Source organism: Ambystoma mexicanum, chromosome 3p (genome assembly GCF_040938575.1).
Source record: "Ambystoma mexicanum isolate Mex_15411 chromosome 3p, UKY_AmexF1_1, whole genome shotgun sequence".
Lineage (NCBI taxonomy): Eukaryota > Metazoa > Chordata > Amphibia > Caudata > Ambystomatidae > Ambystoma > Ambystoma mexicanum.
Window position 1 is genome coordinate 884,024,005 of NC_090925.1, and position 19,364 is coordinate 884,043,368.

The 19,364-nt window shown below is 41.8% G+C and overlaps 1 protein-coding gene across 2 annotated transcripts in view; it reads right to left on the minus strand.

Moving 5' to 3' along the window:
• Positions 1 to 19,364, minus strand: part of ACSS2 (acyl-CoA synthetase short chain family member 2) — a 948,517-nt gene that overhangs the window by 146,693 nt on the left and 782,460 nt on the right. For both annotated transcript variants that reach the window (XM_069652109.1, XM_069652108.1), the window contains one exon: positions 3,695 to 3,803. In XM_069652109.1, the coding sequence (XP_069508210.1) occupies positions 3,695 to 3,803 (109 nt within the window). The remainder of the gene's footprint in view (positions 1 to 3,694; positions 3,804 to 19,364) is intronic.

Genomic DNA, 19,364 nt, shown 5'->3' on the forward strand with positions numbered 1-19,364 from the left:
TTCATTTGTCCTTTTTTGCATTATTTGTTCCTATTTCAAAAACCTCTTTTTTACTAGTCCTCCTTGATCCTTTTTGTCTTGTATTATAATATAATAGGCAATACATTATTTGGTGTGGGTTAAAAGCATCTTCCATTTGTCACTCTCCGTTTGTGCACGAGTATGAATTAATAAGCGAAAAACTCTCTTACCCGTCTTTATTTCTTATTAATCCCGGGTAAATCCCTATAGTTAGATAATGTAAAATAGATTTGCAATCCAATTGCATATTCATCATAGAACCATTTACACATATTTACTTTAACATCTTTTATCATGCGCTATTAGTACGCCCCTCCTTTAGGTTTTTGCCAGCATACCGTGAGATATAATAATAAACGGTCCTGTTTTTATATTTAGATTTAAACATGCATAATTTTGAATAAGATAAGTACCGCGCCTCGCTTTTATGCAGTTCTTTAGTCATTAGGGTACCTTATCCACATTATGTGCCCCTCGTTATTAAACACCAACTATAAATGTTACGTGCATCCCACCGCGTTAGTTTTGGGCAATCCCGCATTGTGTGCTCCACATTATTTCTGACTAGCAGGTAGTCCGTGTGTCCCCTTATGTATATTTTGAATGCGGGCATAGAAAAATGTCTCCTTTCCCCCGTCCAGAAACACACGCTGTCTGCTTTCGATCCAGTCTCCTTGCGTCGGCCTCGCACAGTAATGGGATGTCGCGTGGATCTTCCATGTAATCTATAGTGTCACCATAGTTGCAGAGGCCATCCCATCTCTGTTTCTACTTTGATTTTCATGGCGGCCATATTGGAATGGCGGCCATATTGAAATGGCGGCCATATTGGAATGTTTAAAACTCAGGACCATGCATTACAATCCCATTATTATTGCCCTATTAGTAACAATGTATACATATTTTATACCCCATATGTATCAATAAAATGCAAATATCTTATTTCTATTTGAGAAACATTTTAAATTCTTGCGATTTAACCATTTCTGCATTCTGTAAAGGTCAAAAACCATGTGATTTTCTATTCCTTCGTACATACGCATTTGATATAGTGTTACCGTACTATATGTGATCATTGCATAAAGTCACACATTACAATCACATTGGTGTATCCTAGAAAAAACATTGTCTTATATGTGTCAGTAGTATTTCATGGATAATGAATAAATACGCTTGGTGCCAAATGTACCCTACTAAAACCCACATCAAATTTATGCTTCACCCAGTTCATGTGCAGGTTTCCCTCCCGAAAGAATATATATACACATATATAGCTGTATATATTTAGGTTAAGAGACTCGGCTTTCAGATTACCCTTCATACATTATTTTATACTTATTAAAAATAACTACGAGGTCATTAACTACAAGGTCATTGTTTGGTTTCACAAGTTGAGTGTTTGTGGAATCCCAAGTCTGAAATCAAGACGATGACTGATGCAATAAGGTAGCCCACAAAGAAGTTTGTCAGCCCACATGATGGTTGCTAAATGCTACAAAAGGCTTCTAAGGCAATGATCCTCAAGCAGGGGTTGTGACCTCTTGTTTCCTGTGGTCCAGGGTTCGAAGCACTGATAATCGGATAAACTGGACAACAACAAAGGAGCAGGGCTTTGCCAGGATGGTTAAAGACAACAATGCTGGATGACGGAAAGTAAGAACTCCGGGTCTTCAGCAAGATGCTCCTATTCAAAGGGGTCTTGTCTTCAATAATGATCTGAAGCCTGGCTGGAGTCCTTTTATTTAGAATTCAAGCAGGAATTGCCTCAAAGCCAACCAAAGGCAAGGTTCGGCACCATTCAAACTGGAAGGTGCTGTCTAGTCATGGGCAGTTTTCAACTACCACATTTGGCCAGCAACTTACATACCTTGGCCAGGATATAGACTTAGGGAGATAGTCCCAGCCCCCACATTCGGTCACAAACAAATACTGCTGCGTTGCCCAGGAAAGAGGAGGCTTTGTTCGGGAAAGCACTTAGCATATATGGCAAATGAAGCTGTGAGAGAGCAGGAAGAAGGGCAAAAGACAAGATGGCCAAACTACATGGTGATATCTCTTGGCACAGCCATTTTAGAGAACTCTAAAAGGCATTATAAAGTAAAAATGCAAAAGTGCAAGCGAAAATAAATAACACAGTAGAAATAAATCTGCTGCCACCAATCCGTTTTGGAAACATCAAGCAAGTAACTATAAGGTCGCAAAAGTCAAAGTAAAAGAGACAAAGTATCCTTACTGCACCTGACTGTAAGGTGATGTGTGCAGTTTATTTTAAACTGCAAATTTCACAATGGAGAACAGAGTCCCCTGCACTGATAGCCATTGGGACAGATCAGTGCCCCGAAAACAGATGAGCTAAGCAAGCCAAGGAAAGCAAAAGGCTTTTATTTACATCCAAAAGTCAGGTCAGTCCCAAACAGCAGCAAATAGTTTGAGGTTCCATAGATGTCAAATCAGCAAAAAGAAAATCATTCCTAACAGGTGTGAAAAGAAAAAAAGTCTTTTCACATTTTTTATTTTGGACTCAGAGGAGATCAATGGTATTTATAGGACAGAGTAAATATGTCCTAGATCAACATTTCCTGCCATATGTCTGACTTGATACTGTGGACCCTTTACAGATTTCTGACCTCGACAAACCACCAACCTTTGTTATCATCCATGTTTACTATGATTGTTTACTAACTGATGTACCATACAAAATGCAATGTATTTCACCTGTACTCTTATATGATTATTCTGTGTACATACCCAAGTGCAACTTGCAAACTTGCACCCATATACCTCATCCATTTTTACTATAATTGTATCCTAATTAATGTACCATATCCTATGTAATGTATTTCACCTGTATTTCTATATGTTTATTCTATGTATATACCCAAGTGTAACTTGTAAACTTGCGCCCAGATACCTTTGGGTGGGGAGCGCTATATAAAACAAACAAACAAACATAGCAGACCAATTAAAGAAGGACGGATAATATTGTCGTAAATAAAGTAAATACAAGTTTTAACTGCTATTACTCATGAAGCAAAAACAACAGGCATTATCTTTTTTTTCAAATGACTCAAAATAAAGCTAAATGTTCAGAACATTGTTTCAGGAAAAGAGTGCAGGCCCAAAGAACAATTGTAGTTCTTCCGGTCCATTCCCATTTCACCCATATTACGAAATTGTAACAAATGGGGAAGCAACCCAAATGTTCTTGAAATGCTTCTAATATACACTTTTGGCAGGAGCAATTAGATGTGGTATTGGGTACAGCATTTTGAAACATTAGGCGCCCACAAGATTTGTTGGACAAATACTACACCATAAAGAATACATGCGCAAAAGCCTGAAAAATAAGCCACAGAACAAGACCAAGAAAAAGCAGGTAGAGTCACATGGACTTCTTCCCAACTGAAAAAGAACACTTGGGACGCTACGATGTAGGATATTGTAGGGGCCCAAGCTGCGGAGGAATTGAATATGGGAGGCCGCTCATTTGGGTTGAGATACCTTCTGACAGAGTTTTGATTTCTCACAACTGGGGCAGTAGTATCAAGTTAGTGCATTTGTAAAGATTACCTTATCAGATGACAACTGTCAATTGTATTTATGTCTCTTTATTCTAGTGGCTTACAATGCTAACGTGAGCACACATTCGGAAGAAGTGTTAATGACAGCTTACCATCTCCAGTGACATAGTAGCCTGGGAACTTTTTGAAATACGTGAACTCGAACCGCTGGTGGTCTCCGTAGACTGTGCGCATTATTGCTGGCCAAGGCTGCTTAAATACCTGAAAAATTCCATAAAAAGCTTTGTCAGACTTCATAGCAACTCTGTCATAAAAAGAAGCTGCGCAGGACAATCACTTAATGAGTGTATGACCTTCTTGCTTGGAAGTGCAAGCCAAACCAATGCAAATTGGTAGGCCCTGCCATCAAAGAAAGGTCTTGCTGGGGACTTACCACACGTCTACATTTTGTTTCACTTTCTATTTTGTGACTTGCCACCACAGCATTTTCATAATGAGAAGTAAAAAGGAATCAATGTACATGAAACAAAGATCTCATCTTCATGGGGTTTCTTTTATTGAAGAAAAAGTTATAACAAATGCTCCAAAAACATGTAGGGACACAACTTCTGACTGTATGCTTTGCTACATGCTCAGAGCAGCACACGGATATGTAATCCGCAGAAGTAGTCTGGCTACTCAGGTTAAGGGGACCAATGAAAATCCTGCACCTTCCTCATAGAGAACCAACTGGTTAATCTGCAGAGTGGGGCTGTGTAAACCTTTCTCATAACCAACTCGACACCCTTAAAAATCCCAACATGCATAGAATACCAGCAATATACGTGTCAAAACAGTGCTGGACAATGCATAATTTTTAAAGGATATTTATGGATTTTGTGTAGGGATTATGCAATATCTCCTGAGCTGAGGAAACGTGAGGTGGTGGTTGGAAGACTGGGAGGATGATCTCGTGTTTGAGAAGCTGGTGAGAAAGTTAATTTGGGTTGAAAGATTAAGCTGTACACATGTACCACTATTATACTGTGGAGACGTGGCAAGAAATGAATGTGACGTTTCATAAATCTCCAGGACACTTCACCCAGATTGCAGGAAGCTGTAGGTTTATACGGTATATGCATTAGCAAGCCCACTACCAAATTTAAATAATATTATAATTGGTTATTTATAATACGCTTAATACCGAAGAGGTTTCTAAGCGCGGAACCGGGATTCAAACTGTGTTGCTCTGCGTCAGCTTGCTTCCAAGATGAGTACATTGCCACTGAGCTATACTACCCATACCAATAAATCTAATTTGAGAGCAGGTTCCCACACATAAACGTGATGCTTTGTTGCTTCGCTAAATCGTTGAGGATCCATGTACTTCTCAAATAAGTTATGAGAGACACGACATAGACTAAGTAAGTCCAAAGAGTAATCATATTTATGTCCAGAGCACAGTAACAAAAACAAAGCCGTTTGTTTGGGTCTGTTATTGGGAGGACTGAACAAACATTGGTTTTCAGTAACTAAGCTCCTAGGCCGAACAAGGATAGGGGAGAATACGCACTTCCTTCCAAGTACAATTGGCTCCTGACAGAGCGCCTGAAACCAGATGGGGATCTGAAAATTAAATATGGTGAGGAATTGACAGAGGAACTGAACTTCTGAAGATTTGTCAGGATCAGAAGAGAAACGCCAAGCACGACCTTGTGAAGAGAAAGAGCGCCTCCCGAAAAGCTGTAACCAAAACCCAGAGGGCACGCATATTACGTACACTTAGCATTCTGGTGGTTGGCAAAAAGGTTTATTTGCGGACAATAACAGCATGGGATACATTCCAGATGTTTGTGACTGCAGCCGATTGGCTTGACAAATGCCCAATGGCCACAACCGCCTAACTAAGTATAATATCCGTAAAGTGAAGAATGAGAAACTCGCCACAGGGACTACTGTACTGCTAGTCCATAGTCCATAGTCCCCTTTTCACCATAAATCATGACCTTGGACTACAGCAGTCACTACAGTGAGTAGAATAGAACAACTTATCAGGTATAGTTCTCCAGCATTTGTATCTTTTATAGATTCCCATGTTCATTTGAATATTCTCAGACATCAAAAAGGAATACATTGCATTTAATTAAGATATGTTTCCTAGTAATACTTCTATTTAAACATAATTATGTATAGGCCCTACATTAAGGCTGGTAGGACTTGTTTTATCCAAATGCAATGCTGACCTCCTAACTCTACCCCCAATATCCCTCGTATCTCGGATTTGAAGGATGTGAGAGTAACACTCAACCTCCCAGGAGGATAGGTGTGTTGCAGTATATCAATACTGAAGATCTAAACGAACTAGGAAGAAAATCTATTTAGTTCAGCACTGGAGTGTTTAGATTCACATGTGTATTTGAATATACACACAGTAGCAAGAAATAGGAACGTTGCCTGATCTTGCATCTTTGTCCAGGATAATAGTACCTGCAGTACGCCCTCATCGTCATACAAGTTGTATGGCGTTTCCAAGAAATGATGTTGCTGCAACTTTCCCTCTAGCAAAATGCCCAGTCGCTCAGCCTGGTATCTGCCATACAGGAGTATATGCTGCAGTCCCCAATCCATCTATGCTATTGTGGCTTTTGAGACTGAGTGTTCATTTTTTGTTGAAAAGTAAGTAAGTATGGCTGAATTCCTTAGTCTTGTCAATACTGTAACTTGGGCACCTATGATCGCTGCACTTCTAAAGAGGGTCCTTGAAGTAGACTGACATTTTCATTTCTTGATTAATGTGGGAGTGCCGAGACCCTCTGAAGGAGTAATTAAGGCTACATCAGGAGCGTATACTTGTCTGCGTGAAACTTGATGGACAGCTCAGATGCTTAGAAAGACTGCATTTTACTGACAGCACGCTGACACTATTGCAACCAGGAAAGTGGTCTTCCAAGTGACATATTTAAGTCAGCAGAATGCGCTGGTGCGAAGGGCGCCAACATGAACTTGGTGATCACCATATTCAACTCTTATGTAGGTAATAGCAGCTTTTCTGGAAGGAGCTTACTGTTACTACTGTGAGGAATCGAGATATTCAGTCACTTCCCCCAAGAGGGGAGCCCCTACCTGTGAGGCTAGGGAGGTGAGCCATTCCCTTTTGGGGTGGCGGTAAGCAGGACCTCACAAGGGAGAGACTGCCCTCTTGGGGATAAGGACTCCCTTTCCAAAGAGGAACTCCTATGTCAGTATTCTCAAATATCCAGTGCTACCCTATTAGTTGACAGACAACTAGACTACTCTTATTGCGGTTACTGTAATGGAACAGAAGAAAAGTATCAGCCTGGTACTGTGAAGAGTAAGAACATGTGATAAAGAATACCTGCCTGTCAATCACTGTAATGAAGAAACCTAAAGGAGTTTTGAAGAGCGTAGCTCCAACACAAAGAAAGGACTATCCAAAGAAGTTGGGGAAGCCCCAGCATAGTGGAGTACAAGTGGGAGGGTCAAGAGAACTAGGAAGAGAGACCAGGAAAGTAATAAACTGGCTGGCAGAGGGAAGCTGGTAACTCGGGGAGAACGCTGGTTTGTTCGTCGGCAAAACCCAGGAGAGACGGAGTGCAGAGAAGTGCACTACTTGGAGAACATGTTGGCGAGACATTGTCCAGAAGCTGGTAGGGCCTGGAGGCACATTCGTATAGGGCTACAGAGGAGCCCCAAACCTGACGGGCCTGAAGTGCATTATGGAGAGTCCATGAAACGTGGTGGCCAGAAAGATGAAAGAGTAAATATCCCTTTCTTTGCCGACACTAGAGCATGTCAAAGGAGCGAACAGAAGAAGAAAGAGAAGCTGTCCTGAGACAACGAAATAGAAGCAAAGAACAACGCCGACCCGGTGATGCAGGCCCCATTACACCAAGCGTAAAGGGGAGAGCGGGAGACCCTGGGAAGAGGGTGTGGGAAATAAGTGGGACACTCCCATTTATACACCTTGGAAAACTGAGTATAATGATTGGATTAATCCTACTGGTCCCAGTGACTGGCAAGAGTACAAGTGTGAGGATCATTCAGGGACTTACCATACTCGTCCCAGTGAATGTCAAGAGTGAGAGGAGTAATCATACTCATCCAAATAAATGACCAAAGTACAACCAGAGTAAGATTCATTCAGGGACTTCTCATATTCATCCCAGTGAATGTCAATAATACAAGAAGAGTGGCAATTATTCAGAGACTTAACATATTCGACCCAATGAGTGGCAAGAACATCAGAAAAGAAAGACCCAAATATGGACTGAACCTGCTTGTCTCAGTGAGAAGATAGATCAGAAATAACAAATAGGGGTTGTGAGGTACAACACCTATTCAGAGACTCAGTCAAGAAAGAGAGAAAGTCTTCCGATAAATCTGAATTGTTAAGGGAACCAATATAAGAGGCCCTGGAAAAGCCCCTTAAAAGAACTGAAGGACTTATTTCGAGAGATAGCAAGAGACCATCTGAAGAACCAGCACTGAGGATAACTTTGCTGAAAAAGTAATCCAGTAGAAGAGAGTCATTCTCCTGGTCTTTAGTTGTTTATTAATAGTGGTAAGGTCAGAGCAGCTTAGGTTTGGACAGTGGACAGACTTACTTTGGACGTCACCATTGACGACGAGCGCCCTAGTTTAGGTGTGTTAGGTAGGGACACTCTTAGGACAGGGAATGTTAGGCATTTTATTTATTATTGTATAATAAACCTTTTGGAAATGGCCACCTATTGGTCTGTCTCCTCATTCTGACCTACCAAACTACTGTCAATTACAGCTTCACAAGTGGGTTTGAGAACAAAGTATCTGACTTCTTTCTGTATTTTGCTATTGCCGCCAGGTAGATTTTTTTTACTGAGCAGTGCTTATGTACTGACTGTCAGACAAGACTAGATATCGCAGAATTATTTGTGGTAGGCAAGTAGTAACTTTAAGTGTGCAGTTTTACAAAGACGCAGAACCTTTTCCATTTGCCAAAAGTATTAAGTGTTGGATGAACACTCTTGAATTTGTCAATACTTCCATGCACATTTGTAGTAGACTTCAATTCTCTAACAGAGGTGTCTGCAGCATTGGTATCTACAGATGGTTTGGACTACAACTCCCATCCTCCTAGCCAGCATAGTGAATGGTGTGGGATCACAGGAGTCATAATGCAAAACAAATGGAGTGCCTAAGGTTGCAGTCCTTTGCTATAGCACCTCTGGGACAGGCTGCTAAGTTGAAGGCTGCGGGTCTGTGATAAAGGACCACCTTTGTTTCCTTGAAGGTAGTTGGAATGTGGTCTGCTATGGTCAGTGCCAGGAGATTCGCATACCAGAATTATCACATCCACATTGGGGTTGGCAGAATCATTTTGCATGTTGAGGATTTCTACTTCTGGAATACTTGAGGTATCAGTGTTAATGGGAGAAAAGCATACACTAACTCATTCTTTCAGGCCATTGAAAACACTTACCTTGAATGACCTCTTCTGTGGAAACAGTGCAATGGATTTCACAGGCATTTGGCATTGTGAATTTTGGTGAACCCATTAAGATGATCTGATTGTATGTTTTGTACCCAGTTTTATGCAAATACCATCAACAGATGTTTTGTAAACCCAGTCTGCAAATCATGCACTCCTCTGGACATCCTCCCTGCCTGTTTATGTAATACGATGTAATGGTGCAGTCTGTGTGGACCAGAACATGCTTTCAGTTGACTTGTGGCAAAACACCAAAATTGACAATTTGACTGCCCACATGTCCAAGATGAGGACATGCAACTTCCTTTCTCCATCCAACCAGAGGCCCCTGGTTCACATGGAGCTGGAGTGGGATCACCAGCTTTCTAGCAATTTGTCTATTACAACCACCACTTCTGGCTGTGGATTGTGGGAGAGCATACTTTCGTTATGATTGAAGCTTCTAGTCAACTATAATACCTCCTGGCGATTTTCTTGCAATGTCTGTCATTAGCCTGGATATTAAAAGGTGGCACAACCCAGATGTGCCTTGAACTGCACGACCCCCCAAACCACCCCCTGACTACTTTTTTGGAACAACACAGATATGCCATTCTGTACCTGTTGTAGCCTGCTGGCTTGGTGGTGTTCTCGGCTGCATTCTAAGAGCTCCTAGTAACTGAACGCAGTTTTGCAGTTGCAGCTCCAAGGACGACTTGTGCTTGTTGAATGCAAGATTCCAACAATGAAAGCGGTATTATCATAGTGAAATGGCAAGATATAAAAGATGCTTGCTGTTCGTCTCTGAACAGTCTATCAGCCAGATAAGAAAAAACATGGCATCCATCCCTGCAGCCACCTGTTTTAGAACACTAAGCTGAACATTCTGGGTGCAAAAAGCTATCTGAATTGTGGGCCTTTGAACTACAAATGCTCGTTTCCTATGAAGAACCTGATTTAAAGGCAGTGCTTAAATGAACCAGAACACAAACATAGGCATCTAGCAGGTCCAAGAACCACAGAAAATACCCTGCTTGAATCTGCAGGATTATATCCACTATTGTGAGCATTAAGAACGATTAGCGTCTGCATTTTTTGTGGAGCCTTAAATCCATGATTCATCTAATTTTCTTGAAAATATTAGGAGTACACTCCTGACCTCCTTGTTCCCTGGGAACGCCAAGCAAGGGGCTGTTGTAAATCGCTACATGCAGCAGATGCGAAGCCTGCTTGCGGTCAACTTCTAGGATATGCCCATGATGCTGAATGCGTCTGCAAAGTGGGATAGGACACAGGTTTCCTTTTGTTGAGTTGAATTTCTCACCGCCACCCCAGCTTCAGCCATCAGTATACTTGAACCTTGTTGTACTGTTTGCTGGATCTCATGCCATGCTGATATCAATATTGCTATGATTGGTAAAACTACTTACTGGTTGTAGAAGAAAACTATTCCTTAGAAACATCCCCTTCCTAAGCTAAAGGAATAGAGCAATACAGCATTATAGATCCTAATGGTTTTCATTGTATTAGATTTGATCACTGTTCACCGGAAGAACTTTTGATTGCACCCTGGTAATTGTGCCTTGTTGACCCAGAGCGAGGCGATCTTCGGTGTAAATGCTGATAGCAGGTGTAATTCCCTCAGTGACAGGATCCCAATGCTAGCGTCTGTACTGGTCTTATGTCCCAAGTGTGATACCTCAGGGCCAACTCTATTATTAGAACCCTTTATAGAACACGTGGTGTGTCTTAGCCAATTAAGGATTTAGGAATTCCAGGCAATGTTAAGTTATTAGGTGCCCAGAATTCCCTCATCCTTCAGACTTGACACAACATGCATTCTGCCCTTCACCACTCAGTCATCGCTCACCTCATTACCGCCCCACATCCACTACTCACTCTCAGTGCGGCAAACTGCTCCCCTTGTCTTCCGTTGCTCACGCGCCCCGCAACCAGACCACCCACCTTTACTGCCTGTATGAAAAATATGCTTCTGACATCTTTCGAGTTAAGATAGTAACAGCCGCCTGCAGGATTTACAACACAAAAAAGTGAACCAAAATCAAGACAAGGCTAGCGGGAATCAAATATTTCTGCATGTGCTTGGCATTCTGTTCAGTGGTACTGAGAAAATCAATGGCGGGAAAAGCTGGGGAACATAGCACGGTGGGTAGGCACTGGCCTTGAAAGGGTCTCCAGAAGGAGTATTTTTCTGGAGGCAATATGTCAATGTGTTGGCACAGTTTCTCCCCAAACCATATTGTACAACATAGGAGGATGTATAGAAAAGGTCTCCATTTGTATCCGGTTCTGTCTTTTTATCCACCCTCATTTTTTGGCTAGGGATGGGATTTGAAATGTGGGTAAAAATGTTCAGGATGAGGAAGCGATCCAGAGTTGGAATATAGGATGCAGGATACAGAAATGGTCCCCTTGGGGATGGTGCCGACCCTGGTGTTCTTGAAGAGAGCAATCTGTTGCTCACCCTGGCTCATTAGTTCTGAAATGTGTCTGCCAACATGTTTTGCAGTACTCCATTTTTCACCCTCTCTGTACATTCCTCCTTATAGAGCTGTATCTTTGTGATGCAGTCATAGGTCAAACCAAGCAGAAAATAAGTTATTAAATATTTGTGGCATTTCCGTCGCTGAGAAAGAACTCAAAATATTGTGGCTGCCCAATATCAAAATTATGTTTTCTGGTTTAAAGGATCTTAGTTCTGCGCTTGGCTATATTCAATTTAAAATTACAATATGATAGTCAAAAAATCATGGCTGGAAGTCTTGAAGGGAGTTGTACCTTTTTTATTTTCTTTCTTGAGGATTTTTGATATTAAATTCAAATTGATACCTCTGATATAAATGAAGGTAGTTTGTTTTGTAAATATGATTTGTAACCTCAAACCTTTCATTGAATGCCACACTTAAAGTCCAAACTTATATTAAGATTCAAAGTGTTTATCTTCACACATAAAATTCCAAGTGTTTTGTTTTCTTACATGTTTCCTTGTCAATGTGTATCACAATACAATATTCACTTGCTTAATTCAAACATAAAAGTTGGCCTTATTGTCACTAGCGGTCCCACCCGGCGTTGCCCAGGTCTGTAGCTGACATGTACGTGTGGGTCTCCTATAGCTTTGTGTGTGTTTTGTGTCATAACTTCCTATTGTTGGAAAATTTGAAAACTCTGCAATCTCCCGAAAGCGCCTATACTGATAGCACAGGGCGAATGGGTGAGGTTGGTCAGATTTCACTATCACCAGTACACCCCAGTCTGGTAGGCCGACCTCGGGCCAACATTTCAGCCCACCAACTGTTATGGGGCTGGAGCCAACCCCGAACATAGAAACACATTTTCACAATAGAGAGAGAGAGAGAGAGAGAGAGAGAGAGAGAGAGAGAGAGAGAGAGAGAGAGAGAGAGAGAGATAGAAAGAGATCCACAATTGCTTGATTCATATAGTCTTAAGATCCACAGTTTATTTTGTTCATACATTTTTTAACCTCAACACGTATTTTATGACAGTAACTCTTGTGGGGCATCAGGTGTTTTTTTGGCTTGTATTATTGTAATTGATTATGGATCTAAAACAAAAATAATGAGAACCATGCAATTTATATGTCAAAAGAGTAATGATAATAAAGTAAAATATATTGTTCAGCTAAGGCCACAAGTTCTAGTGTGGTTATTGACCAAAGATTAAAATGTGTTGTTTATTACTCACCCTTTTTGTCTCTAAATAGGTGGATGGTTTGTATTTGCCTTGTTCATATTTTAAGTTCTGCACAGTATCTAAAAGACATATATATTTGTTTGTTTGGTTCCAGTATCCTATCTGGATTACTTTTCAGTGATATGGTGATGCATAATTTCAATTCAAAGTAACAAATTACCTTGTTTTCTAGTAGTAACAGGATACAATTGACCTTCTGATGTCATCACATTCAAAGCAATGCAGTGGCCATCTTTGTTTTGCACAGCTAGCGCAAATGGAATTTGTTTCATGAGAGTCATAAAATTATTGCTTATATGCCTCAAAGTAAAGTGTATTTGAGGCTGAACCCACGTTCAATCATTTTGGTTTAAGAATGCCGTGTATGGTGTCATCGCTTCAAATGCTGCAATGACATCATCACGTTCCAAATTATGTGGAGGCCATCTTGGATTTACGTGGCTAGCGCAGATGAAAATTGTTTCATATGAATAATGAGAATATGGCTATTGTGTCTCAAAGAAAAGCATCTTTGGAACTAGGTCTGTAATTATTTATTAGTTTTTAGGGCTGTCTAATCTGTGAAATCTAAAGGTTGTCAAGTTACATGTTTTGTGATAGCACGTTTGTTGACACAATGATGTCATCATGTAACGTGCATTGACTATTATAATTGTTGCCTTGTGTTTGGATGGCAATATACTATACTGTCTAGTTTTGCGCTATGAATGGTTTAAAAATTTCTTGCCAAAAATAGATCTCAATCTTAGTGAATTTTGTATATTAATTGGCGAGCTCATTTAAAAAAATATATATTCTATTTCGAGGTTCCTATATTTTATATGTTTGGCTTGGTCAGTATGCTTTGTCGTCTGTTTTACATATTTCTTCTCCATAAATCGCAAGAATTGTTGATAAAACAATTATTTATAACATACTTAACAGATAGTTGTACATTTCATGGGGCCTCATTATAAGTTTGCCGGTCCGGAAACAAGGGTGTCAGTAAGGTCACCGGCACCCTTGTTTCTGGACCGGCAAACTACATGCCTGCCTGCTGTGGCCGCTATGCCCGACAGGTCTGAACCTGCTGGGCTCAGCGGCCACGGTAGGCAGACCGTTCACGGTTAACAACGGTGTCAGCGCTTCCGAGTCCCCACTTCCATAGAGTCCTATGGAATGGGGACTTACATTTTACCGGCGCCTGACTTCCCAGGCGTCGACTTGGAATAACCCAGTAACATTAGGAAGTCAGGCGCCGGTATAATTTTCGAGTCCTGCGGCAACCCTCCGGTAGCACCAGCAGGGTTACCGCCTGACTAGTAATGAGGCCCATTGCCTTGATAGAGGCCGGATTCACAAGTGTCCATTATGTTAATCCATTTGGCTTCTTTCCGTCGCAAAAGCAGATATCCGTTTCCCCCCCTGGGTGGTAAATCCATTCTTTCTAATCCTACAAATGTGATATCTTCCAATGGTTCTTTATGATGTTCTGTGTGGAAGTGGGTCACCATTGGATACTTGGTATCATTGTTCTTGACAGCTCTGAGGTTTTCCATGATCCTTATCTTTGGTGGACAAATGGTCCTTCTTATGTACCATTTGTTACATCATATTTCATGAATGACATATCAGGTGTTAAAGTTGATACATTCTTGTATTTTCTTAGTGTTGCCTTTTTGGTAGATCTATAGTGTCTTTGTCATTCAGCATTTGCGGGCAGATCTTACAATTTCCACATTTATAGTTGTCTGTTATTGGTGAAAGATTCCACATAGATGTTAGATCATTGGGGGGTTTCTGGGCCTCAGAAAACTAGGGCGATCTGAATTTTTATGGTGTGTGCCTTCAGAAAGGTTATTGCCAGTTGATCATCTATATATTTGCTTGCATCTTTGTTCAATTACAGTATGTTCCAATGTTTACTTGGGGTTTTACGTATGATGCGGACATCGTAGTGATGAATCTAATCTTATTAGTGATATTGCTTTCTGCATTGGTTTCTTTGTCCTTTCTTTGGTATTTGCTTGTGTCAATGCTTTGCATATCATTTTGTTGCTGTATCCGTTTAAATGTGTTCACTGTCTTCTCTACATGTGCTGTGTAGTCCTGATTATCACTGCAATTTCTTTTAATTCTAAGCATCTCTCCAAATGGGAAGTTGCCTATAATGTGCTTAGGGTGCTTACTGATTGCATGTAAGGTACTGTTTCCTGCTATCGATTTTATATACAGAGTTGTTTGGATTATATTGTTTTTACATAAGTTCAAGTTCAAAAAACATATTTTTTCTGTGTCCTCGTTCATCGTAAGTTTAATGGTGTAGTCATTGGTGTTGCGCTACTTGACATATTGTAATAGCAGGGTTCAAAATTGAAGGGAGCTTTGAGATATTTAGCTCCTACTTGTAGCATAGAAGAGCCTGGCTAGCTTGATAGCAACAGCTACCAGGAGCTACCTTTGGCTCCCCAGGCCAACTGATGCCAAACAAACGCACCTATGTGAATTTAACTCTGTGCATTTGGGAAAATCTATAAATAAACATTAGGACACATCTGTATGACATATAAATCAGAAGGGGTCATAAATAATGGACACAGTTACATTTTTGTCACTTATGTGGAAGTTAGATTTGCAGAAGGCTATGTACTAGCTCCTCGTCCGGTCGTTGTTGCTCCTGGTCACTGGTTAATGTTGGATACCGAGGAGCTGCTTTTAGCTCCTGCTTATTCAATCTTAATTTCAATCCCTGTAATAGTGGATCATTAGGATGTCATCAATGAAGCATCCCCAGCACACTACATTCTTGTTGGCTGTGAATGATGGATGAGTTCATGCACGCTCTGTCTCATAATTCCCCATGAAGAGATTTGCACATGATGGGGCATAGTTTGACCCCATGGCAGTTCCTTGTTGCTGATAGATTTTGTTATTGAAACAAAATATACTGTTTGTCAGTATGAATTTGAGCATTGATATTAGCGTCTGGTTTAGCACATTATATAATAATGATCTAGATTTAAGTATTATGTAGTTTTGTTATGATTTTTTTATTTAAATCTTTTTTATTAACAGTAAATAAGAAGAAAAACAGTAAACCCCACTTGGGAGGATTCAGGGTATATATACAAAGCACTGAATACAGTTCAGTTCAAGGTGGGGGTAACTCATTCCGGGTCCTGTTCACCTTGGATGACCATCACGCCCGCACCCTCGAGTATTGGTAAGTCTGTTCTCCTCACCCAACTTTCCGGGTAAGCAATAGCGACCAGACATAACTATAGTACATTTCGCCCGGTGGGGCCGGCAGTATGTTCAATCAGGTTGGGTCGGATGTTTGCTGGGTGTCAACCCATATCTCAGGCCATATGGCCATATCTCAACGCCAAAAATAGCGCCACCATTGCTAGAGCCACGATTCTGTCCCGACTGGATTATGGGAATGCGTTGATGCTTGGTTCAAGTAACTCCTGCATTAAACAATGCCAGATAATCCAGAACAACGCTATTAGATCTATCACCGGGAAATCCAAGCGCGAGCACATCACCCACGACCGAATAGGCCTCCACTGGCTCGCCATAGAGGAGCGTATTAAATTCAAATCTCTGACACTTGTCCACCGCTGTCTATTCGGTACGGCCCCATCATACCTTAAAAAGGAATTTAACTGTTATGAACCAAGCCGTTGCCTAAGATCAGCTAAAAAAGGGCTACTTAAAGTTAGCATACTAGAGTCAAAGCTACTAGACTCGGGAGAGCTTTTCCCACTAAAGCCATTGCACTCTGGAACGAGCTTCCAGATAACCTCAGACTGGAAAGCAGTTACTCCCTATTTAGGAAGCAGCTGAAAACGTTACTTTTCCGGTAATTCGTTAATTATTCAGCTTGGACTCCCTTGAGTCCTCTTTTCTTTTTTATGTAGTCCTGTGACCTCTTTTTTTCGTGTTCTTGTCGCGCCCTGATGCTTGCGAGCTTCGGCGCGTTATAAATACATAAATAAATAAAATAAACACACGTCCCCTTATCTGAACTGCCATAGTGCCGCCTATTCCCCCTTCTCCTACACTCTCCCACCATCCCCCTCCCCTGGAGTGGCCCAACCATGCCTTCCCACTATGTTCCAATTAATATTCAGATGTACTGCCCATACAGTTCCCACCGATCTTGTGCCCTTTCTATACCTCGTCTATTAGCATACTGTAATCTATCCAGTCTACACAGATTAGATACCAGATCTTCCCAGACTCTCATTAGTGGGCCTTCCAGCAACTTCCAGTTGACCAAAATGGTTTTCCAGGCAGCAAACAGTGTATCTATCAACTTGATCACATTTCTATCCTCATGGCCATTGTCTACACCTATACCAAAAAGCATAGTTTTAGGTTCCAGGTCTAATGTTACACCTGGTATTGACCCAGCGGTATAGTGGATCTTCTCCCAGAATTCGTGTGACCCCAGGCACGACCAGAACATGTGTCCCAGCGTACCTGGTCGCCCACACCCACAGTCAGCTGATGAGAACAATTTCATTGCTGCCATCCTAGTTAGCGCGTAATAGTATCTTTGGATGATTTTATACTGGATTTCTCTATTAACCATGTTAAAGGAAACCTCATTGATCAGTGAAAAGGTGTACCGGTGTCCACGGTCTATTTGGGTGTTCAATTCGGCCACCCATTCTTTGGCTAATATCGTATTCCTCCCTACCTTGTTCGGGATGCTCAGTAAATAAAAAGCCTTCAATTTGGGAAATTTTAGCTGATCATTTTCTAGTTCTAGCTCACAGCCCAAGGGGGTACTTGAGAATGAGCTCTCGGTCACCTGAACACGAATCACCGAAATCTCTGCCCTGTGCTCTAGCCAGCCATTCCTTGCAAGCCTAGCGCTGTCCTAACCTCAGTAAAGGGCAAGTGGGACACACCCCCCAAACAGATCCATTTTACAAACCTGCCGCCAAACCTTAGAGTAGGGACATCTTTCTTTCCCCACCCTGCTGGTCATGAGAAGTACACGCAGACTGAGCCATCCTGGGATCGACTGAACATTGCACCCCAGCTTCTTCAGCAGCTGGAGCAAGGATTTTGAGGTTGAACCCAATGTGGCATGAAATGCGGGACCATGGGAGAGCCACAACCTCTCTAGGCAAGAGGGGCCGCAGGATTGCTAATTCAGATTCATTCCAGCTGGCCTCCTCCGTCGGATTCAGGCACTGTTTGATCCAGCAGGAATGCGCTACGAGGTGATAGGAGTCCCACACGACAGTGCTATTCCTCCATCCTTTTTGGAGGCGCAAAGCCATTCAGATTTTAATCTAGCCTTCTTGTGGCACCAGATACATTTCCCCATATGTCCATCGATGTTACGCTGCATCCCCGTGGGCATAGGGTAGGGAATCATTTGTGGCAGGTATACCAATTTGAGAAGTGTGTTCATTTTAAAACCACTTAGATCCTACTCTGCAGCGATAATGGTAGTGAGTTCCTTTTGCACAAAACTATGAGTTTTTGAAATTAGAGCAGGATAGTTATCCTGAGCTAGGGAGAGTACCGAGGGGCCAACACAAATCCCCAAATATTTGATGTTATTCATTTGCAGCCTAAACAGGGCATATTCTGCAGCTTTGGTGCATTCGCAGGTTATTGGGTCAACTATGATAAGTCTGAGGTTATGTCACTATGCACGGATATTTACCCCCCCTCCGGCCCCCCCGGGCCCAGGGGCTATCCGTGCTGAGTAGCATAACCTGTGACTTATCATAGTTGACCCAATAACCTGCCAGTTCACCAAAGCTGAAATATATGGATTGGATATGAGGAAGGCTGACTCTCCATCTGGCGAGATATAAAAGAACATCATCCGTGTATAAAAAAATGCAGTGTCCCTTCCCTCCTCTAGTGATACCTCCGGTGAATCCTGGCCGCAAGTGGTTCAATAATTAGACAGTGAAGGATGGGTGACAAGGGGCAACCCTGCCGGGTACCCGAATGCAACCAGAAGGGCGTAAAACCATTTGTGACCACTGACGCACGAGCATCAACATATAGTAGCCGGACCATATCTAGGGAGGATCCATCGATGTCAACAGCCTGCAGAACAGCTAATATATAGCTCCAATTTACCTTGCTGAATGCCTTCTTGGCACGGAGGGATAAAACAATATTGTCACAATCCGCCTTAATGACAGTTGCATTTACAAACCGCCTCAGATTGTCACACGAGTGACGCCCGCAAATACCAGTCTCGGGAGAAGGGGGTCCAATCGGCTTGACAGGCACTTGGCCAAAATCTTTGCATCAGTGTTAATAAGAGATATTGTCCTATAAGCACCACACTCAGTCAGATCTTTGCCCGGTTTGGAAAACACTACAATGTTGGCAACAAGCATGGAGTCAGGTAGGGCTCCGACACCTTAGCCTCATTAAAAACCACTGTAAGTCTCGGGGCTATCTTGTCTGCCAATGCTTTATATAGGTCAATCGGAAGGGCGTCAGGCCTGATAGCCTTTCCTCCAGCCAGCCTCATAATGGCAGCTACTACTTCCCCCTCTTCAATTGGGATGTTTCATTTACACAGATCCTACGCCGTCACCATCGGTAGCTGAAGTCTTAAAAAACTTGGACAGGGTCTCATCAGTGGGAGAAGGCAGAGCCACGTATAATTG